The sequence below is a fragment of the Talaromyces rugulosus genome, chromosome II (genome assembly GCF_013368755.1).
Source record: "Talaromyces rugulosus chromosome II, complete sequence".
Lineage (NCBI taxonomy): Eukaryota > Fungi > Ascomycota > Eurotiomycetes > Eurotiales > Trichocomaceae > Talaromyces > Talaromyces rugulosus.
Genome location: NC_049562.1, coordinates 6,300,683 through 6,322,744, shown reverse-complemented (window position 1 = coordinate 6,322,744; position 22,062 = coordinate 6,300,683). Strand labels below are relative to the sequence as shown.

The following is a 22,062-nucleotide window of genomic DNA, read 5'->3' as shown; positions in this document are numbered from 1 at the left end:
TCTCCAGACAGCAACCAACACAACTAGCCTAGGTTCCACAGCTGCTCAGGCCCGCCGTTCCAACTTGACTGAATCAACGCAGCGCCATTAGTGTTGTCAGAACCTCCGTCCAAGACTTTGCCACTTTCTTGGTTCGTGATTTTGTATGTGCCATCACCTTGTGGGTCAATAGACCAACGCTGGCTGGGATCCCGGTTGCATTGCCATTGGAACATCTGAAGGTTATCCTCATCACTTCCATCCGGACAGTCCAGCGCCTGCCACGTTGCAACATTGACAATATTCCAAGAAGAGTCATCTGAGTTTTGAGTGAGTATCCAGCGCTGGTTGGGGTTCCAATCTAGGGCCCATTGAATAACACCGTTGCCATTACCATAAGCACCATTACTGTCAACTGCCAAGCCAGTCATGTTGTTTGTGATAACGTGACGCCCTCCGATCTCACTAGGCTGGGTTGCAGGTGTGTGTTGAAGCATTACCATTGCGCCAACGGCATCGTTTGGCTGGATTGTATCATCGTCATCTGGCGTGGGCTCATCCCACTGAAACCATGTGATGTTAAAGTTGCTTCTTCGATTCTTTAAGATGGTGTCTGCGTTGTATACCATCCACGAGTAGTATGTATCCCACAGTTGGTTGTTTTGCACAAAATGCCCCATACCGCGCGCTGGCTCATCATCATTGAAAATCCCATCGTCACTGATATTGTACTTGGCAAAGTCGATCGTCTTTACTGCATCATCGTAATACTTTTCGTCTCCAGTGATCATGTAAAGTAGATTGGCATAGTCTAACCACGTCCCCTGACTGTAGGTTGCTGCTGAGGTATCAACGCTTCCGTCTTCATAGACTGCCCTGTTGATCTGTCCGGTATCCTCATTGAAAAGATGACTGCGGACCCAGTCATAAATTTGCACAGCTTTGTCCAAATAATCCCGGTCGTTTGTGCTCTGATAGATATAACAAGCTACCTTCCCCAGGCTGTCATTCGATAGAGCTTCCTTTGCCGGCGTGTCTTCATCTCCCAAATATTCGGGATTTTGTTCCCAGATGCCGCCGTCGTTGTACTCCGTGTCCCAACCGCGTTCAAATGCATAGTCGAAGCCTGACTTTGCCTGATCGAGATAGGTTTCGTTGAGTGTGATTTGGTAGCCACGGACAAGTGTTAATGTGAACCAACCAAGATCGTCATTCCACCCGTCCCAATCCCATGGAGGCGGGCAGGTACTTGTTAGCCAAGTAGATAGAAGACGATTTATGAAATCTTTCAATTCCGGGTTGCCAGTCCGCTCATAGACATCTGTGACTCCAAGGATGTCGAGAGCCCCTCGCCACGAATCGTCCGGATCCCCGTTGTCCAACGCTAACTTGTAATAAATGTCGTCTCCAGACGTCATGAGGAAGGCGTCGTTGAACCCATTATACATAACATCTGCGTCCCCCTCTTCGAGAGCTAGGACCACCCGTCCTATCGCGAATCCCAGTATCTGTACTGCGGAGAGCCGCATGCTGGCTGATTAGCAGGGTGTGAGAAAAGGTCGCCTGTATCCAAGTATATATCTCGTTGGCCGATTAACAATCCCTAGAAGCCAAAGGAAAAACCGAAGATCTTATACTAGTCCAATTTCTATTACATGAACTATTTACTCGATTGTAATTGCACAAAGGTTGAAGGCCCCCGCGTCGGAGTTACAGCGAAGAGAGAGACATTGGCTGTTTACAATCAGCCTTAGTGGGTGGCCTAATCGCGACACTACTTAAAATGAATTTAGCATTTGCATCAAAGTTTAATCCCACGTAATATTAATAATATTAAAAGTTGTAGCGAGGAGATGTTGCGCCATCTACAGGTAGTCTTAGACGGGTGGCCTGATCAATACGATTGCGACGCTACTAAACTTACCCAACTTGCATTTGTGGTATTTCAGAACCATGTATAGAGATTGTATTCGCTATTAAAGATTTTTAGCAAGCGGCCCCCAAAGAAAACTAGTGGAAGAACTGCCGAATCAGGTATAATACGTAGTTGTGCTGATTCTCTAAATGGACCGGCCGATGTCGACCACGCTGCACAAACCAAACTCGTTCGAATTCCCCAGGTTGCGGCCATCAAATGATGACTTCGTTGGTTAATGTCTACGCAGAAAAAAGAGGAAACAAAGGCAACTTCACTAAAAGTCTCCGGGTACTCCGTTGAACACCAACAATATTAATAATGGCAACCGGAGATTGATAATCATAGGATTCTTGTGACATAAAGATTAAATAGTTATATAAATAAAATTAGATTTATAATTATTAAGCTTTAGAATTCTAAATAATTATTAACTAAGGGGGATCAGTGATTTAAGTTGCCAAGTGACGAATCGGAGCCGATTCGGTTAGTATTCACCCTGGCGGTGGACAGCAGCTACCGATCACATGTCTATCGATATTGAAACTGAAACGTTTGGTCTTTAATAGAAGTTATTCCAATACCAAGTCTAACGTAAGCACTTCTATATGTGGTGGTCCGCATCGACTTGTATCCTAGCCGACATCCTGTCGACAGCCCGGCGGTACAATGCTGGCTTGGTGGATGTTCTCGTCGATGATCGGTCACAGTAGCAGTTTCATCACGAATACCGCATTCTATTGCCCTCGCTTCTGTATATTTCTCGGTCGTGCATCCTAGACCCTAACACCATGTCGAGTTTTCTCTAGACTGACGGACACGGCCTGCTGCCAACAGTGTTTGATCGCGTGGTAGGTGGGTGGCTATCGTCGAGCTTAAAGGGATCGTACGTATATATACGTGTATATATGACAGACGACATTGCAATAAATAAATCACTCGGATTCCGACTCGTCCGGCTGCATGACTTTTTGGTCCAGCTCCTATCAACGCCAGTCGTCAGTCAGTCACACTCTCTCCAAAACCCAACGGGAAAAAACACACCTGCCCCAGTCTCTCTTTCAAGTGCTGCAGCTGGTTTTCTTTGATGACCAAGTGCCGGTCATCGTCGAGGTCTTCGACGATGTAGTCGTGCCTTTCTTCGTCGTACTTGAGAATGATGGCCTTGACGGAGGGGTCGCACTCGACGAGGACACCTAGTTTTTTTTAGTATGGGTTTACCAGGAAACTTGGACAAGGGGAGCAACCTCTCACAGCACGAGGCATGGCACCGGCAAAGCAATATTTAGTATTCAGACGTCGAGACGCAAGTGCGGAGGATGAAATAATGTGAAATAATGAGAGGAAGAGGACGTTGGAGAAGTGGGGCAAAGTCACGGGCTCATCCCTCCAGCCAATCAGAGAGCGACGTCTGCATCATGAAGACATTCCCAAGTACTTGATCATTGGCTACAGGCAGAGCTATAAACACTATTTAGAGTAATAGACTATATTAAATATTAGCTTCTCTTAGTATTAATGTTACTATTTCCCACGCTGCATGCCAGTAGGATCGATCACTAATCACTCCGAGACCGAGCCGGGCCGACAGCCTCGGCAGCGCGCTTTCTCCAGCTTTGAAGCCGCATATACACTCACACCTTCCATGTCAAACTCGCCCATTTAAGCGTAACTCCAATAATTTTAACTCTGTTTGAATATCAGCACTTGTTAGTCATACATTCGTGACATCCGACAATATCGGCACGTGCTTGAGATTCTACATCCCATCACTACATGTACGCTGGAGCTGTCAACCCCAAACATCGTTGACATCTAAACACCACCCAACAAAGCCAACTCGATATACTCACTCACAATGGCTTCCCAACTCCCCCCATTCAAACACTTCAACGTGACATTCCCCCAGGAATACGTCGCGCACGTCGAGACCAACCGAGCCGACAAAATGAACTCCTTCTTCGAGGCCATGTGGGTAGAGCTGCGCACAATCATCGATACCTTGTCACGACTCCCCACTGTGCGCGCCATCGTCTTTTCTGGCGCTGGCGACCGCGCTTTCACCACTGGTCTCGACGTCAAGGCTGCCTCGCAGGGTATTCTCGGTCCGTCATCTACTACTGATGCTGCGCGCGCGGCTTCGCAGATGAGACGCGTGATTGCCGATTTCCAGGATTGTGTTAGCAGTCTCGAGAGATGCGAGAAACCCGTGATTGTTGTCATGCATGGGTATTCTTTCGGGCTGGCCATTGACCTGAGCACGGCGGCTGATATCCGCGTGTGTGCGCGCGATACAAAGTTCTCTGTCAAGGAGGTTGATATTGGTATTGCGGCGGATGTTGGCACGTTGAGTCGACTCCCCAAAGTAGTAGGCAATTATGGATGGGTTAAGGAGGTTTGCTTGACAGCGAGAGTCTTTGGCGCCGAGGAAGCATTGCGCGTGGGGTTTGTGAATTCCGTGTTGGATACCAAGAAGCAGGCAGTGGATAAAGCTATTGAGCTGGCCAGTCTGATTGCCAGTAAGAGTCCCGTGGCTGTGCAGGGGACGAAGGAGTTGTTGGATTTCTCGAGGGACCACCCTGTTCAAGATGGTACGTTTTTTCCTTGCCTCGGATTATATTTCTTTCATACTAACAGTAGATGTAGGCCTGCGATACACCGGCGTGTGGAACGGTGCTGCAACGCAGACCAAGGATGTCACTTCGGCGATTCTGTCTGGGCTCGAGAAACGAGCACCTACATTTGAAAAGCTGTGATTTAACTTTATAATAAATAGGATGTTTTTTTTAATTAATAATTCATAGGATAGGGACTGGATAACTCATAAAAAACAGTCTTATTAGGAAAATAAAAATCCTAATAGAAGTTCTATATAAAGAGCCATTTACCTTTACATATGTAGGAAATCGTCCCTCACCCTGAACATTGAACTTATCCTTTGCTACCCGGAAATGAAGTACATGTTGGCTGGCTGTCACAACAACGTTCAAATTTTTGTGCTTTACAGATTGTGGTTATACTGGAAGTGGCTCTAGCATCCTACCCTCTAAATAATAGAACAGGCAAGGCCATTTTTACGTGGGGTCACTCACCCTTGCTAGGCTGTTAGCCGCGTTGATTGCAGGGGTGTGAGGCTGAATAAGCCAGTCTCTCCTCATCCAACTTTTACGATATTCCTCGATTCCTGCGGCGATCACTCCATGGGTAGATTCTCACGTCTTGCATTTATCAACCATGTCTTTCGGGTGGTCATTTGGCGATCTCGTGGATGCTATCAAAGTATTAGTGAACGTGGCTGCTTCACTGAAGGAGATTGGCGGTTCCAAAGATCATTACCAACAAGACAGTGCATATCTAGTATATCTCGCCAGTACCCTCCAGTATCTGGCGGATCATGACTCTGATCTACCTCGGGCATCGGAAGGAGTCGACACCCTCAAACAGTCTGTGGAGCGGTTTGCAAGGCGACTAGGCACCAAGTTCGGAGATAGCCTGGGCGGCGAAACTAAGAGCAACGGGCAGCCTCTTATTAATAGACTGAAGAATGCACCCCGAATGATCCAGTATGGTTTGTTTGTCTCACGTGAAGTCGACGAGTTACGTCGTAGGATTGATATCCCCTTGAAAAATGTCATTGTTGGCCTTGGCATCGACAACAACAAGATCGCTACTCAAATTCATCAAACCGCACTGCAAACACACTATGTTCTCGATGATCTGGCAATCTCACTGTCCAATCTCTCAGCAAATACATTAGCGAGTGAAGAACGAGCGAAACTGGCGCAGCGCGAACACAACATATCACAGGTGACACACTGGCTCAATCCAATGCCACTTGAGGATATTCATCATCAGTTACTTGTCAGCCTAGTTCATGGCTCCTGCGAATGGCTCTTTGACAGAGACAAGTTTACTTTCTGGAAGTCGGCGGATAAAATTCACAATAGATATCGGATGCTCTGGATCATGGGCAAGGCGGGAGCCGGCAAAACTCATTTAGCAGCTCGGGTCATTGAAGGATTAAAGCAGTCAGCGAACAAGCTCGCATACTTCTACTGCGATGCTAAAGATGACAGACGTAGGTCTGTCATCAGCATCTTGCGCAACTGGGCCTGGCAACTACTCCAAGAAGATCCGTTTTTGCTGGATGATATGATTTCTATCATAGAGAAGAAGCAGTTGGCGAGCCACACTGTTCTTGAGGATATCTTATTTACCACCCTGCAAAGATTAAAGGGTATAATCCTCGTCGTCGACGGGTTTGACGAATGCGAAGCTCAAGAGCAAGTGAAGCTTTATCGAGTCCTAGCTCGCTTTTCCCAGGATGCCCGAGTTTTGGTTTTTCGAAGAACGCAAGATTCTTCCAGCAAGTCGATGGCTCCAGAAGAATGCTTCATTCTATATGATATTTCTGAAGAAGACAACTCGGCTGATATCCACCGATACATTGAGGAAGCTGTGACTAACCTGGAAATCGACGATGATGATATCAGAAGGACTATTGATACAACGCTACGATCGGGTGCTAATGGGATGTTCTTATGGGCGGCACTGATGATTGAAGAGTTACGGAAGCCACTTTTCAGTGACGCCGATTACCTCGAGAAACTGAAATATCTACCGCAAGATCTCAACATGCTGTATAGTCGAATCCTGCAGGGCCTCTCTTCTCACCCTCAAGATATTTTAATCTCGAAAAACCTTCTGCAGCTCATGGCATGTGCGCGCAGACCACTAACTCTTCATGAGATTGGTGCCTCCATGAAGGTCACTGTTGGTGGAACCAAAGTCGGGGCATCCCCCATGTCTGAGAAGCGACTTCGACAGACCATTCTTCATTACTGTGGACCTTTGGCCATAATCTACAAACGGCCCGGCGCTTGCCCTACGGCAACCCTTGTTCATTCATCCTTACAAGAGTTTTTCTTTGATCCCCAAGAAGGTGATGGTCAGACTCCCTTCCAAATCAATAAGGGTCATGCCCATTTGGCTCTAACGCAAATATGTTTAACATATCTCTGCTACGACGATGTAGAAGCTCCCCCATACAATGTGTTTGATGAAGTGGGAACGTCAGAAGATACAGACAGAATGTCGTGGGACCACAGTACAATGAGGGCCTACATGGAAAGTCAGGTCGCTGCTTTTCTTGGGAAATATCCCCTTTTGGAATACTCGTCTCTCCATTGGTGGTGGCACCTCGCCCGTTCGTCGTCATCGATAGAAACTTACAATCTTCTTCTACGTTTGTGCCGCTCCAGTCGGAAGACTGTCAGGTGGCTTCAAATGGTTCAATACTTCCGTGGTGACCGTGGCATTTGGGGTTCGGCTAAGGGCCCACGAGATCTAGAGGAGATTGCCGCCCTCCAAGAAGTGCTCCCCGCGAATGATACAACCTTCTCTACCTGGTTAAAACCATTTGGTCGTGAATATCACAGCCGAGTTAGCCTCACACGATGGCAACATTTTCTCCTTTGCGGGACAGCGAATGACTTCTTGCCCGAAATTCACGTCGCAGCGTACTTTGACTTTGCTCAGCTGGTCGAAGATTACCTTCTTGAAGGTGTGAATGTGAATCAGAGGTCTCACACAAGGCAGCCACCTCTCTCTCTTGCCGCTATTGGCGACTCATTTAACAGCATGAGGGTTTTGCTACGATATGGAGCAGACGTAGATGCAACAGGCTGGCAACACGCGACTCCCCTACAATGGACAAGTCGGACTTCGGCCTGGTCTGCAACATATCCAGTACCATATACTGCTGGACAGATCTTGCTCGACGCAGGTGCACGAATATCTCGGGATTGTAACAACAACTTCTTAGCGGTGATCTGCCAAAACTCATTTCCCCAAGATCCATTCTGTCTTCCTTTCATCTCGTCGCTGTTAAAACATGGTGCAGAGACTGTGATAGATCAAGGTCATCCTCGTCCTGCTATTCATTGGGCTGCCATATGTGGCAATGCACCCCTTGTCAAGCTTTTACTTGAGCATGGAGCCAAGCATGATTCTAGTCCTCAGGGTGTTCCGGGTAGGGAAACACCACTTTTACACGCATGTGCCACTAAAGGAGATAAGGCGAGCGTTGTTGAGCTGCTTCTTAGTGTTGGTGCCTCGGTGTCAGCTCGACGTGACGATGGTCGTTCAGCGTTGCATCTAGCATCCAAACATCCACCGCAAATTGGAATTATGTTGCTCCAGGCCGGTGCAGATGTCAATGCAAGATCTACGGATGGCTGCACTCCATTACATGATGCAATTGTGGAAGAAAACATGGAAGTGATCGACTTGCTACTCGCAAATCATTCTACCATGGATATTAAAAATGAAGCATCGTTAACTCCACTAGCGCTCGCAGTTGAGAACCGTTGTTCTGGTGCCATCCAGAGACTTCAGACTGCTAATACGATTGTGGAAAGACTTGACGCACGGGTGCCAACACAGCCATCCATCTACTGGCCTAGACATCCCCGTGATATTTTTGAGGTTTATTGGGTTCTACAGCTAGCTTGGGCTCCCCACAAACCCCCACAATTTATATTGCTTCGGATACTAGACTTGGCAAGATATTGGCTGCGGTCTCAGGCATCCCGAGTAGGGCTAATAAGCTGCGATGAGAAAGAATGTCAAGATCGTCGGCCATATTTGACTTCTGAGCCGATCCGAGGCGGAAAATATAGACCCGTGCGGGAGATTCAGTTTGTAATCTGGAGTCATGACCAAGGCTTCAGTTCCTATCCTGAACTCCATGGTACTTTCGAGTCCTCCTTCACTTGGTTCGAGGTCGGCATCAAACAGCTACCTGAGCGACTGTCTATTGATATTAGAGAGGAAGAGAGAGTCTTAACGGCCAATATTCACGCAAGCAGGAAGTTGAGGCGTCATCAAATAATATACGGTGAGTTAGCGATCAAGCAGATGGGCTGGGTGGAAAAGCTTCAGGTGGGTGATAGGGTTTCAATTATTCCTATGGCTCGGTATCCTGCCTGGAGGAATTTTGTGAGTGAGGCTTCGATTGAGATTTTCAGTACGTGTTTAGTGAGAGTTGAGGGGAGAAATTAGTAATAATACATTCAATAGCGTGTCGAGCTTGGATCACGTCAGGTCTTCAAATCGCGCCCCTAGAAATGATAACAGTGCTATTTAAGTATACGAAGAAGCTCTTGGGAATCCAAAGCTAGACTCTAGTTATGTAGTCAGTAGAAACACCGGGTTGGAATGTCTGGGTTGGGTAAAGTGATTCATGCCTGCGCGATGCTGTCGCTACAAACGACTATTTTTGGTACATAGTTCCGACACCTAAATGTGCATTCTATCTGCAATCTGATATGGGGTTACAAGCTAGCCAGCTGCTGATATAAAAGATTTTTTTCACCAAATTTATATTTCTTATCCTCAACCGGATTACCGCTTGCTTTTAGCACTACTAGTTGCGAAGGTCAAGTAAAAGCCACTTTCCGCTAAGCTTTTGCCTTGGTAACTCCGAGGGGTTGCGATTGGCCGAAACGGCACACGGCACTTCCTAAGGGCTGAAAAATGTGGAGATAGAGTGGTATAACACGGCACAGTAGTTAGAACTTAGTGCCTCGACCAGCTTGTCCTGTCTCCCATACCACGGGAAAATTCCATCCAATGAAAAATAGGCAGAACCTCGTCGTGTCTGTGCAATTGTATAAAACTTTGCGGCCGGACGAACTGCTAAAGTGGGGCCGAGATTCTGCGAGATTTGGTACCTTATACTAATATAGTAGGAACGTGGTGGGTATTTATTGTTACTATTATCTAAGAATTTTACCACACTGGGTATAGAGGCTGGCTGAACCATGTCTCTATTGTTTTTCTCGGGATATGCCAGGACTATCTGCCTGGATTACCAAAATCCCTCTTTTTGTTACTCAAAATCAACCCCTGTTCCGCAAGACATCACAAGTAATATGATATAGATCTTGTTACGATATAGATCTTATTATTATATAGATCTTGTTATTATATAGAGCATGTTATGATATAGACCGTGTTATGATATAGAGCATGTTATGACATAGATCGTGTCGTGACGTCCTGACCAGGGGCTTTGGCAAGTGTCAAATGGCATAAGCGATTCCCAAATCTCAGCTAGCCATGAGTGCTGGCTTAATTTCCGGATCAGCCCGCTTCTTCAAAATCGTCACTATCCCATACCTCTATAGTCTATAGTCTAGACTAGCTATCCACCAGTTGGCGGGACTTGCCACTCAAAAATACCGCCATAGCCCGTGTTTATGGCACACAACGACCTATCCTATATCATTCAATACTACGTAGCAACGTATTTTTGACACACTATTCTGTACAGACATTCGTATTTAAGGGATATTGTGCCGATCTTGTCCTAGATTGAATGTTTTTATGTGTATATGAAATTTGAAGAGACAAACAGCTGAAGTACTAGTACGTAGCCCGTAACTTTGGCATATATAAAGCCGAAAGTTCCGGTTTCTTGCAGGATTTTTCACCCCTATCTCCCACAATAATATATCTTTTCCCACCAAAGCACTGTCATAATGAGGTCGTTTTCGTTGCTCTTCGCTGCCATCCCATTGGCCTCGGCTCACGTGTATGCCCGTGCCCCTGATGGTCTTGTCAAGGCCAATGATTTCAACTACACCGATCTCGGCGGTCCTCTCAACTGGTATGCCCTAAACACCTCGGCCAACGAGGCCTGCTCAAATGGCCATCATCAGTCACCTATCGATATCGTCACCGACGCCAGCGACTATACTCCCGTCAGCTCTCTCAATTTTACTGTCTCGACTGTCGATAGCGCCAGGTTCGAGAACTTGGGCTCTGGTTTGGAAGTTGTCATCACCAATGGGTCTTTGGTCGCCAATAATAAGACCTTCCCTCTCGCCCAGTTCCATTTCCATACCCCCAGCGAGCATCGTGTCAATGAGGAATATTTCCCTATGGAATGCCACTTTGTGTTTCAGACTGAAGGTAAGCGTGCCTCTTTTATAAGGCTAGAATCGTTCTTTTTTTGCATTATACTGACATGTCACACAAGCCAAGGAAATCGCTGTCATCGCCTTCTTGATGGAACTTTCCCCCTTTGGCTACACGACCCCTCTCTTCGACCACGTGTTTGCTCACCTCGATGACATCGCCTCCCCTGGCACATACACCGAGACCGACAAACTGGATTTCTCTGGTCTGATTGAACACTTCAACAGCCATGGGGTCTATTCCTACAACGGATCCCTCACCACCCCTCCGTGCAGTGAGAATGTGCCTTGGTATGTCAGCACTGAGCCTTTGCACGTCAATGTGCAGCAATACCGTGCTGTCAAGAGCGTGCTCAAGTTCAATTCTCGTTACACCCAGAATGCTATTGGGCAGCCCAATCTCTTGCAGGTTTCTGCCAAGGAGGTGACCAAGCAGTAATCTACCACTTCGCTTGGTATTCCTAATTAGATATTGTTATTTTACATCTATAATATGGGACATGCCAGATCTAGTGTAGGGGGAGGCAAAAGAACATTCGTCAATGTCTTTGATAGTAATTTTAAAATTTAGATAACTATAATGTATACACATACTTCATTTCTTAATAATCTAAACGAATAAGACGTTCTAAAGTACGGTATATCACTCTATGGTATGTTAAGATACTTGTTAGCACAGACGCATCAATTTCAATACCTCGTCCCAAAATACACTACCGAAGGAACAGCAATTATAGTGCGGACTTTACCTTGAACAGCTAAATAACTGCTCTAGTATTTCAAGATCATATAGTTTGGCTATCATCCTTAAAAAAATGTTCTACACTTATTGTTAAATTATAGTAGCCTGCTTTAACAGTAGCTTAACTTAATCACAAAAACCTGTCAAACTGGACGAAGAAGGTTAGATATTGAGGCTCTGGATCGCATGAGACAGCTTTGCTTGATGGAAAATGACTGAATTGACTGCGTGTAAGGACAACTACATGTGTGGTAGTTTGCTAATAAAACCCGTTTTCTTTGTTTGCTTCTACGTGAATGCAGGTTGGCCTCAGGCGGATATGTCGACAAACCCTTCAACAAACCTAAATAGAAAAGAATTCATTAATTTATATTTTAGATACCAATTTAATTGAAGACCAATTAATTTATAGGCTCAACTATATTGATTTCTAGATGTTTTCGGATATATATGTTTATAGAGTAAATACTCAATGATCATTCAAACAGCGCTCAAATGCTGTCAACTGGTATTGTCAACTACATCGTAAATAATGATTCCGCTGAATAAATAGTCATCAATTACATAAATCTGATCGTAAATTCGTAGCATCGTTGTAAGCAAAAACCGCTCAAGTAGCCTCCTAAGCTTTCGACAAGCAAAAATAAAAAACAAGGCTAGTCGGCTTGTTTTGTCTCTGATGAAATCTCATCCAAGACCACGCGGACACACCCCCTCTTCTCTATCCGCTGATAGTAAGATGACAGATACGGGTATTCAGTCGAGCCCGAGATTATACCTCGTCGTTGCTGGATCTGATAGAGGATAGACCACAAAGTGATATCGTCGATCGTAAACAGAGATCCTGCAATGTAGTGGTAACCAAGGGCCAGCTCTGCGTCTCGGATGTTATTGTTCCACGACGAGAGTTGCTCAAACTCGGTGCTTCGGGTGTTGAGAAGATGCTTCCGCCATGCTGTTCCCAGCTCGGTGATCTCTTGCAAGCGACCGCCTCCACGGACAAAATCGACTCCAGGTCTGGCCAGTGGCGAGTCCGGGTTCATTGATGCCATGAAAAGCAGAATCTGAATATCACCAGCGATTACGGTCTGGCCGTCAGGGCTAGTGTACGTCGTCTGGTGTGCGTTGGTGTTGTCCGTCGCTGGAGCAACCTCGTAACGCATTCCATTCTCGGTCAGACACAGCCTGACTCGCATATCAGCAATCACATCACCGCTCAAAGTGACCCGGGCCACGGCCGGTTCGACAAAGTTGACCACGTCGAAGCCGTGTCCGTAGACAGCATTCCAATCAAACTCGGTTTCTCGGTTCTCTCTACCAAATGCCTGGATCAGCTTCTCGGCTTCCGCTGCATCGCCATGAATTATCCTGTGCGGAGAATTCGATTCCTTAGATACAGCGCCTTGGCCCCAGATTGTCTGCAATTCCGGGTTGATAAAGGTGCCAATGTGGCGAAACGTCAACGAGATGCGTTCCCCATCAAAGGCCTTTTCATCATCGGATTTTTCAGATGCAGGGCGTTTATCTGGTCGAATGGCATGAAGCCACCGCATGTTGGACAAAGGGCCGAGAACAAACATCGACTCATGAGGCATTGGCACCTGTTGTTTTTGACGACCGCTAGTATCATCAGCAGCAGCATCAGTCACTGCCGACAACTTTGTCCGTAGCGTCATCGTGCGCTGAGCGCCCAGAGAGACATTGACGATGAACGACCCGCGAACAATGTCAAGAGTCTTGTCGGAGTGTTCCGATATCCGGTCCTGTCCGTCTCGATATAGCTGTATAAGCACATGGTTCAACGGGTGGCCGAGAATATTTTCAGCGCATGTGCGAACAGTATTCACCGTATTAGTAAAGGGTTCTAAGATTGGTGATTCATCGGCCGGGTGTCGATATATAGGAATGGATTTATCTGGCAACACAGCACCCTGAACAGCTACAAGGCGAGGAACCTGACCAGACATGTGGTACATCTTCTGCCAGTTGACTTCCTCGCGAATCTCGGCAAAAGCATCTAATGGCAAATCCATGTTATAGACGATACGTGAGTCTCCCTCGGCAATTCTATCTCGAGGCCCAATGCTGTCACTCGCGCTTTTATTCTTTCTTTTCGCGTGGCTTGACGCGGACGTCGTCGGGGGTGCTGATGCGGAATGTTTGGGGGCAGAAGGCCTTGGAGAGCTAGGAACAGGGGCTCGAGAAGTGGTGATAACAGGAGAAGTAGATGTTCTTCGCGGGGCAGGATCTACGGCGTTGGAAGCCGGACGTCGAGACGAAGATGGCGAGTGTCTGTCGGTCTTGGAACGGCGCATCCTAGCGGCATTGGTGCCTTGCTGACGTGATTCCCTCAAACCTCGCGTGGATGCCCGCAAATATTTACTGGGAGGTAAGACGACGGGAATGTCATCCTCATCGTCGTCAATGTTGTCATCCGCCTCGATTTCGATCGACTCATGTGCGGGGGATGCTAGAGGAATATCCCGTGCAGAGTCTCGCACACGCTCACGCTGGCGCTCAGAGCTGTCGTGTCGCTCTGCCGTAGAAGGATGAGTGGCGGGAGGAGAATTCTGGACAACAAGGTGATCGAGCACGCCCTCAATGCCGGCCGGGGTGGGCGTTCGTGACTTTCGGGAAGGGTCTGTCCTTTCAGGCACATCCGAGTTGGCAATCTCCTGGGTCTCTTGCCAGTCTTGGTCCTCAAGCAGCTCTTGAATGGATATTCCTTCTGCGCCGACGATATCGGCCAGACGTCGAACTGCTTCCTCGTGACGCGCAAAGCTGCGAAAGCCCATGCAGTCTTCGACCAGGGTGATGGAAAAGCCCTGTTGGGCGGCGTCGAGCGCGGTGGCATAGACAGAGACGTTGGACAGACTGCCACAAATGTACAACTCTGTCACAAACCGCGACCGCAGGGACAAGACCAGGCCGGGCGACTGCAGTGCCGAATAGTCTGACTTTTCGATAACAATGTCATTCTCGTGGTCAATGGCAGCCAAGATGGGGGCAGGGAATTGGACGCCGTTGGTCTGCGGCTGGCAAGCAGGATGCGGTCCAGAGAGGAAGGCTTCGGGGTCGACGCCTTCTTGGGTTGTATCCATTGCACTCTCGCCACGGCCTCCCTTTGCCTTTGCCTTTGTCGGCGTCTTGCTGTCCAAGGAGCCAGCGGAAATGATTATGCGCTCGCTTCCGTAGTCATCAACCACAGGGCGGGGTCCCTCGTACAAAGTGCGCACCCAGACGACGTCGCCATTGTGGCGGAAGCTCTGCACCAGAGCTGGGATCTGGTCGATAAAGTCCTGGGCATTGCGCACGGGGAGACAGCCGTTTGGACGGACAAAATCGTTCTGGAAATCCAGCAGCAGCAGGGCCTTTCTCGTCTGGATGGATGGGAGGTTGAAGAACGAGGGGAGGAGGGCAGGGACGCTCATGGTGCGCGCTTCATCTCGTCTTGTCGAGGGACCGTACTGCCGCAAAGATGGTCCGTAGTCTGCGAGAAACAGACTTCGATGGCGAGAGGATAATAATTAAGAAGAAAAAATCGATGGATCAGGCCGGCTGCATGGCAGTGCGGCCAGGAGGGGAGCTGATCGGATTAGTTGCATGAGGTCACGCCCAACGGCCGCCAATCACGCCGGGGTATAAGTAGTGTGCTGCCTGAGAATCAAGGCCACGATAATCACTGCATCATATAAAATATCATAAACAACAAGAATGTCGATACGACCGCTTTTATTTATTTATTTGCATTTCTGCAATGCAACATTATTGACTCTTGTTCAGCCCCACAACACGAGACGAGACACCCCACAGCGCATCTATATATCATAGTAATAATCGTTATTATTATTCCACATAATAATATTATTTGATATGTTATCATACCATACTACTGTAAATGTTATTATTATGCGGTAAACCAAAGTAAACATGTGAGTCACGTCGCATCACGTGACCGGCCGTTCTCGCTCCGACGGGGCACTGCCATTGGCCAATCAGCGACGGGCGGCCGCCGCAATCGGTATGCGGTGGGGCGTGCAGCCAATGAGCGCGGCCCGCGGAGGCCAGGAACAACTCCGGGCATCACATGACCCGCGCGGGCCCAGGTTTTCTCGGGGAAGCAGCTCTCGTCCCTCACGACTTCTTTTAAAGCTCGCCTGCTCCCCAGTCTCTGTTCTGCTTCCATCCATCTATCCATCTATCTATCCTCTCCGCTCTATCTGTCGGTTGCTTTTTTTTTCTGTTCTCTTCATTACTACATACACACACACAATGGCCTCCAAGACCATCCCTCGCGCCCTGCGCCTCTCCAGCCGTGTGGCTGTTCCTCGCCGCACTTTTGTCTCTACTGTGCGTGCTCGCCCTTCAGTGGCCACTGCTGCTATCCGCAGCCCTGTCACCGTCCCTGCTCGTGGTGTGAAGACCATCGACTTTGCCGGTACCAAGGAGGACGTCTATGGTGAGCACTACTGATTCTGTCCTACGTCATACATACTGACCTGAGCAGAACGTGCCGACTGGCCTCAAGAGAAGCTCCAGCAGTACTTCAAGAACGATACCCTTGCCCTCATCGGCTACGGCTCCCAGGGCCACGGCCAGGGCCTCAACCTCCGTGACAACGGCCTCAACGTGATTGTCGGTGTCCGCAAGGACGGTGCCTCCTGGAAGGAAGCTATCCAGGATGGCTGGGTTCCTGGAACCAACCTGTTTGATGTTGAAACAGCCATCAACAAGGGTACCATCATCATGAACCTCCTCTCCGATGCCGCCCAGTCCGAGACCTGGCCCACCATCAAGCCCCTCCTCACCAAGGGCAAGACCCTCTACTTCTCCCACGGTTTCTCCCCCGTCTTCAAGGACCTCACCAAGGTCGAGGTCCCCACCGACATTGATGTCATCCTCGTTGCCCCCAAGGGCTCCGGCCGTACCGTCCGCTCTCTCTTCCGTGAGGGCCGTGGTATCAACTCTTCGATTGCTGTCTTCCAGGATGTCACTGGCAAGGCCAAGGAGAAGGCCATTGCCATGGGTGTTGCCGTCGGCTCTGGCTACCTGTACGAAACCACCTTTGAAAAGGAGGTCTACTCTGACCTCTACGGTGAACGTGGATGCCTGATGGGTGGTATCCACGGTATGTTCCTTGCTCAGTACGAGGTTCTCCGTGAGCGCGGCCACTCTCCCTCCGAGGCCTTCAACGAGACTGTTGAGGAAGCCACCCAGTCTCTGTACCCCTTGATTGCCGCCAACGGTATGGACTGGATGTACGCTGCCTGCTCCACCACCGCCCGCCGTGGTGCCATTGACTGGTCGCCCAAGTTCAAGGACGCCTTGAAGCCTGTCTTTGACGAGCTGTACACCAGCGTCAAGGAGGGCAAGGAGACCCAGCGCTCTCTCGACTACAACTCGCAGCCCGACTACCGTCAGCGCTACGAGAAGGAGATGGAGGAGATCCGCAACCTCGAGATCTGGCGTGCCGGCAAGGCCGTGCGTTCTCTCCGCCCTGAGAACCAGAAATAGGTTTCCTCAAATTGTTCTTGATGATTTTCTTGGTTGGTCTGTGGCCCTGTAATGTAGATACCTAATGAATGAAAAGTTACGTTTTTCCAAACTTTACACTAGTATTATCAATCTTGTAGAAAGTAATCTTTTATCGATGCGGGGGGCTTTTCGGCCCGATCTCCGATGAGCCGATATAGGACTGCCCCTCAGTCAGAAACTACATATACCATCTATACCCATTCAACACATTAAAAACATCCCCTGCCAAAGACACAAACTCAAAGAGAGAGAAAAACAAAAATGACAGAGCCCAAATCCCACCTCCCACTCACCCCATCCAGCATTTCCAAAGCACACGCCCTCATCAAACCATATATCCACCATACGCCGCTCCTCACAAACACGACCCTCAACACAATCGCGTCGACTGCGCAACCAGCTACGGACTTGGCTGGTAAGGCGGCGGCGGCATCGCCAAAGATTCGGTTTTATTTCAAGTGTGAGAATTTTCAACGGATTGGCGCGTTCAAAGCGCGAGGCGCGTTTCATGCGTTGTTGAGGCTTATTGAGGAGAAGGGGGAGGAGGAGGTTAGGAGGAGGGGGGTTGTTACGCATAGTTCTGGTGTGTTTTTTCTTCTTTTTTTTTTTTGCCACGAAAAAAAGGGGGTTTTGTTTAATGATTGTGTAGGAAACCATGCGCAAGCCCTAGCCCTCGCAGGCAAAACGTTAAACGTGCCAGCATACATTGTAATGCCGTCCATCAGCACGCCTAGCAAAATCGCCTCGACACAGGCCCTTGGAGCAACAGTGCTGTTCAGCGGCAGCACGGAACCAGAGCGTGAGGCCGTTAAGCAGAAAGTGCAGGAGGAAACCGGGGCTATTTTTATCCCGCCGTATGATCATCCGGACATCATTCTCGGACAGGGTACGGTGGGACTGGAGTTGGAGGAGCAGTATGAAGAGTTGAAAGGGCAGGCAGAAGGCAAAGGGCTAGATGCTGTGTTTACGCCTATTGGTGGTGGTGGGCTGAATGGCGGCGTTGCGACGTGGTTCTCTGTCCCCTCGAAGGAAGGACGGAAGAAGTCGTTGGTCTTTGGCGCTGAGCCCTCGTTTGAAGGCGCAAATGATTGCCAGAGAGGCCTGGCAGCTGGGAAACGTGTCGAGGCGGTTTCGACAAAGACGATTGCCGACGGACTGCGGACGCCCGTTGGACATCATAACTGGGCGATCATTTCCGATCCGTCCAAGATTGCAGGCGTGTATAGCGTGAGCGAGGATCAGATTAAGAAAGCTATGAGGTTAGTGTTTGAGAGAATGAAGGTGGTTGTTGAGCCGAGCGCCGTGGTTGGACTGGCAGTGTGTCTGTTTGATGAGGATTTCAGACGCAAAGTCGAACAGGAGGGCGGCGAAGATGGATGGGATATTGGGGTTGTGTTTAGCGGTGGTAACACGACTGTTGAAGCTATCGGGGCGTTGTTTACCTCCAATTAAATGTATACATCTAAGAAGAATTATGATACGTCGGACATCAAATCGTCCATAAACACACCATCCTCTCGTATCCAGAATGGAAACCCCCCATTTTCAGGCATGCTCCTCAAAGCACTGGTCAACCCCGATGGCCAGTCTTCTTTACCCCATGTGTCTACCCATGCTGAGAACTTGCCCTGTCTGACAACCGCCTGTCGAATAGGCGCATCGCGCTCAATGTCTGCTAGACTCGACGTAACCGGGTACGGCCGAACCGCATCACGCTGGACAATCAGCCGCAAGTTCGCAAACTTGCCCCATGGAGGAGGAAGATGCGGTCTAAAGGACGGCGGACCAGTCCACAGATGTGCATATGGCGCGTTGCGATCTGGAGGTGCACGGAAAAGACCCCATGTTGTGAATATCAACGAGCAGTCAAAGATGGATTGAAGGCGGCGCAGCTCGACGACCAGGTCGCGGTAGAGGACGTTCATGTGGAACTTTTTGCGTTGGTCACGGTCATTGGCAATGTCTGTGGCGCTGCGTCCGATTTCCTCGGTGCGCGCTACTTCATCTCGCATGCGGTCTTGCCAGTAGAACGCACTAGCGCTGTCGAGGAAGACGGAGTGAAGAGGGCGGCCAGCTGAGTGGTGGCGAGTCACATCTAGCAGGTACTTGTCAATGGATTTTAGCGTGGCTAGTAAGGAGGAGGATGTCTGTGGCCTGAATACGTGGATGTGCTGGAGAGAGTCGTGCAGCAGAGATTGTATCTCATTTTCACTCATGGCTTCCTCTGCAGTAGCATCCTCGACCCCAACTTTTAGGTCTGCACGGAGACTATGCCAGACCACGCCTTGAGCAATTTGGTAGAGCCGTCTGATGTCCAGTTTGCCGTCTGTATCGAGCAGGACGACAGCCCCATCGCGTCCCCCTGTTTTCCTGCCTTTGAAGGTTGACGGAAGAACAAATAGCGCAGCCAGGTAGTAGATCAGCTGCGACTTGCCGCCCCCGGAATTCGGGCTTGATATTTCAATCACAGGGGGGTTCTTCTTTCGAGCATAACTGGCAGTGGGCCTGGGAGCAGTTGGCGATGCATGTTCGGTCACGGAAATGTCCTGGTGCTCTGCCCTCTTATTCAAAAAGACATCCAGCAACTCGTCAAGATCTTTGACTCCGAGACGAGATTTATTAGACTCGGCAGGAGACAAATTCTGCGCTCGCAGGTCATGCAGCAGCTATATGGTGTTAGCATGTGAATATTAAACACTAAACGCGTTGCAGCAGCCAACCTCGTCCAAGCCCTCCTCGTGAATCTCATCAAGCAACCGCTGGCCCAATGCAGCAGCGCCAGAAGTCATACCGCATACCACAAGCTGTCCGCATTCCTGTTGGGTGGTTCTCAGTTTTGTGAGATGGTGTTGTCAGGTTGAAATAGTTTGATAGGTTGACCAGCGGCAGGCGCAATCTTATCGGCGGAAGCTTGACCTCACCTCACTCACCTCACATACTCACGTTCCCTCGGCCTTCTCCCAACTACAATCCAACCGGTTGCTTTCAACTGCTTTCACAAATATACTACAACAAAAATGGCCCCCCTGGTCCCCGTCCTCTCCCCGGCCGACCTACCCGACCGCATCCAATTCGTCCAGAGCGGCTTCAGAGAAAAAAGGCGCAAAGGCGGCGCGATCGACCTCGAAAAATGCCACTTGATGGAGCTTATACAATACTCGTGCAATCCGCCAGAAGAAGGGATACAGGCACCTGGTGTCGTCAAATGTAAGCCTATTGTGAGGCTTTTCCGGAAGTAAGTTGAAAACCATGGAGATGAAGAGGGCATCAAAAACTAATTGTGCTTGTTAGGTGCGCTGGCGGACTTACAGTCGAGACGACGAGTTGGGAATCGAAAAAATCACACGATGAGTCGAAAACGACCGAAATATACAAGACGATGAATTTGTGAACATCAGTCTGGTTAAGGTTCGGCGATGGAGTTACAACTGTAGATACTTGCATGGGAGGCGTTTGTCAATTCAATTCATTCAAAATTCAATCAATTTATGCTACGCTATGCATTTTTCCTATCTGTACAACATTGAAGTAAAAAAATCCTTCACACCACCCGGGGTATCTTGCGATCTGAAATCTGAAATCTGAAAAAATAACGCCTTTTATGCAAAACCCGTGGACAAACCAAACTCATCGCTCCGCCTTGACAACAACATCCTTGGTATCAGCCGGTTTATCAGTCTTTGAAGACCCCGTCGCAGTCTTTCGCCAGAAACCTCTCTCGCAGTTGACTATCGGGGCCAGTTCGAGATTGGCCATTGAAAATTTGGCCAGATTCTGAACTCCTTCCACACCCTCCGTCGACGCCGGAGGAGCTGCTTTATTACTCTTCTTGGTGGCTGCGCGAATGGTTCTCTCAAACATACTCTCCATGGTCTCGGTCTTGCGGCCCCAGAGCCGCTTCTCACCCTTGCCGACACCAGAGACGTGTGTATCCTTAAAGGCAGCCCGCGCCAATTTGCGCAGCGCTTCTTCGCCATGGCGCCCATCCTCTGTGCCGAGCTCGCGGATCGTCTGCGGGTCCGTCTCACGATCCGTGTACACGGGTGTGAAGCAGTAGGTGTGTTTGCTGGGGAACTGGGGGAAATGCGCGGGGATGTAGCTGTTTCGGCGGCGATCGTCTTCGCCGCTCAGATCGTCGCCCAGGATGGGCATGCCGAGGAAGGCGCCAAATAGGTTTTCGGCTTCTGGTGGTGGGCTGGGCAGGAGTGTCGGGATGGGGGGTGCTGGAGGTGTTTTTGTGGCTGATGGTATTTGAAGGAGCAGTTCATCGGTACCGATATGGGCTCGTTGGAGCGCGAATTCAAAATCTTGTGGGATTGGCTGCATGCGACGTGAGGCAGTCATTGCCTGGCGCACAAAGGATGCCAGGTGGAGGACATCTAGCAGCCAGAAGTCAGTAACCCTCAATTCCTTTTTTCCCCTTGACTTTTCAACATACACTCCTCCGTAGCCTGCCGAAAGGCATCCAGCGCTGTAGGCTCGGCAATTTCATATCCAGACAAGGACAGCACCTGTCCAATCGACCGGTTCAAAAGATGGGTGACGGTCGCATCGTCTGGGATGGCGGGCTCGGGCAGCTGCTCCGTTTGCACGCGTTGCTGCAGCTTGTGGTGATGGAAATACGGACGTTTGGCCCGCTTGGAGAAGGGCTCGCGCAGAGGCGACTGCGACGATGATGAGCGCTTAAGCGATGGCGATGCTGCGTCTTGCGCCATGCTGCGCCAGCTGTGAGGATGGGTCTGAGAGAGCTTGCTTTCGGGAGGGTGATAACAACTCAGTCCCTCAGTCTCGATGGGAAGTCACGTGATTTGTCGGCTTGCCTGGCAATAGTCTTGACCCGCTCAGAAAGAATCGATTGTTGTATGAGAAGCCATTTTTCGGTTAGAATTAATTTCATCTCATCTTGTCCT

General features: G+C 49.1%; 10 protein-coding genes across 10 annotated transcripts; 5 read left to right on the top strand and 5 right to left on the bottom strand.

Moving 5' to 3' along the window:
- Positions 1–23: 23 nt before the first annotated feature.
- Positions 24–1,508, bottom strand: TRUGW13939_04672 (uncharacterized protein; the record flags this gene model as incomplete). Its single annotated transcript, XM_035487840.1, has 1 exon — positions 24–1,508. The coding sequence occupies one exon, from the start codon at positions 1,506–1,508 to the stop codon at positions 24–26; it is 1,485 nt and encodes a 494-aa protein (XP_035343733.1).
- Positions 1,509–2,829: 1,321 nt separating this feature from the next.
- TRUGW13939_04671 (uncharacterized protein) lies at positions 2,830–3,160 on the bottom strand (the record flags this gene model as incomplete). Its single annotated transcript, XM_035487839.1, has 3 exons — positions 2,830–2,877; positions 2,939–3,090; positions 3,142–3,160. 3 exons carry the CDS (start codon positions 3,158–3,160, stop codon positions 2,830–2,832), a joined length of 219 nt encoding a protein of 72 aa, XP_035343732.1.
- A 592-nt stretch (positions 3,161–3,752) lies between these two features.
- TRUGW13939_04670 (uncharacterized protein) lies at positions 3,753–4,650 on the top strand (the record flags this gene model as incomplete). Its single annotated transcript, XM_035487838.1, has 2 exons — positions 3,753–4,485; positions 4,541–4,650. The coding sequence occupies 2 exons, from the start codon at positions 3,753–3,755 to the stop codon at positions 4,648–4,650; spliced, it is 843 nt and encodes a 280-aa protein (XP_035343731.1).
- A 478-nt stretch (positions 4,651–5,128) lies between these two features.
- Positions 5,129–8,956, top strand: TRUGW13939_04669 (uncharacterized protein; the record flags this gene model as incomplete). Its single annotated transcript, XM_035487837.1, has 1 exon — positions 5,129–8,956. The coding sequence occupies one exon, from the start codon at positions 5,129–5,131 to the stop codon at positions 8,954–8,956; it is 3,828 nt and encodes a 1,275-aa protein (XP_035343730.1).
- A 1,481-nt stretch (positions 8,957–10,437) lies between these two features.
- On the top strand, positions 10,438–11,314 carry TRUGW13939_04668 (uncharacterized protein; the record flags this gene model as incomplete). The annotated part of the gene is made up of 2 exons (XM_035487836.1): positions 10,438–10,870; positions 10,938–11,314. 2 exons carry the CDS (start codon positions 10,438–10,440, stop codon positions 11,312–11,314), a joined length of 810 nt encoding a protein of 269 aa, XP_035343729.1.
- A 959-nt stretch (positions 11,315–12,273) lies between these two features.
- TRUGW13939_04667 (uncharacterized protein) lies at positions 12,274–15,048 on the bottom strand (the record flags this gene model as incomplete). Its single annotated transcript, XM_035487835.1, has 1 exon — positions 12,274–15,048. The coding sequence occupies one exon, from the start codon at positions 15,046–15,048 to the stop codon at positions 12,274–12,276; it is 2,775 nt and encodes a 924-aa protein (XP_035343728.1).
- An 841-nt stretch (positions 15,049–15,889) lies between these two features.
- On the top strand, positions 15,890–18,604 carry TRUGW13939_04666 (uncharacterized protein; the record flags this gene model as incomplete). Its single annotated transcript, XM_035487834.1, has 4 exons — positions 15,890–16,076; positions 16,125–17,098; positions 17,384–17,735; positions 17,802–18,604. The coding sequence occupies 4 exons, from the start codon at positions 15,890–15,892 to the stop codon at positions 18,602–18,604; spliced, it is 2,316 nt and encodes a 771-aa protein (XP_035343727.1).
- A 20-nt stretch (positions 18,605–18,624) lies between these two features.
- TRUGW13939_04665 (uncharacterized protein) lies at positions 18,625–19,941 on the bottom strand (the record flags this gene model as incomplete). Its single annotated transcript, XM_035487833.1, has 2 exons — positions 18,625–19,818; positions 19,873–19,941. 2 exons carry the CDS (start codon positions 19,939–19,941, stop codon positions 18,625–18,627), a joined length of 1,263 nt encoding a protein of 420 aa, XP_035343726.1.
- A 228-nt stretch (positions 19,942–20,169) lies between these two features.
- Positions 20,170–20,543, top strand: TRUGW13939_04664 (uncharacterized protein; the record flags this gene model as incomplete). Its single annotated transcript, XM_035487832.1, has 2 exons — positions 20,170–20,387; positions 20,444–20,543. The coding sequence occupies 2 exons, from the start codon at positions 20,170–20,172 to the stop codon at positions 20,541–20,543; spliced, it is 318 nt and encodes a 105-aa protein (XP_035343725.1).
- A 236-nt stretch (positions 20,544–20,779) lies between these two features.
- On the bottom strand, positions 20,780–21,867 carry TRUGW13939_04663 (uncharacterized protein; the record flags this gene model as incomplete). Its single annotated transcript, XM_035487831.1, has 2 exons — positions 20,780–21,531; positions 21,591–21,867. 2 exons carry the CDS (start codon positions 21,865–21,867, stop codon positions 20,780–20,782), a joined length of 1,029 nt encoding a protein of 342 aa, XP_035343724.1.
- Positions 21,868–22,062: the final 195 nt, after the last annotated feature.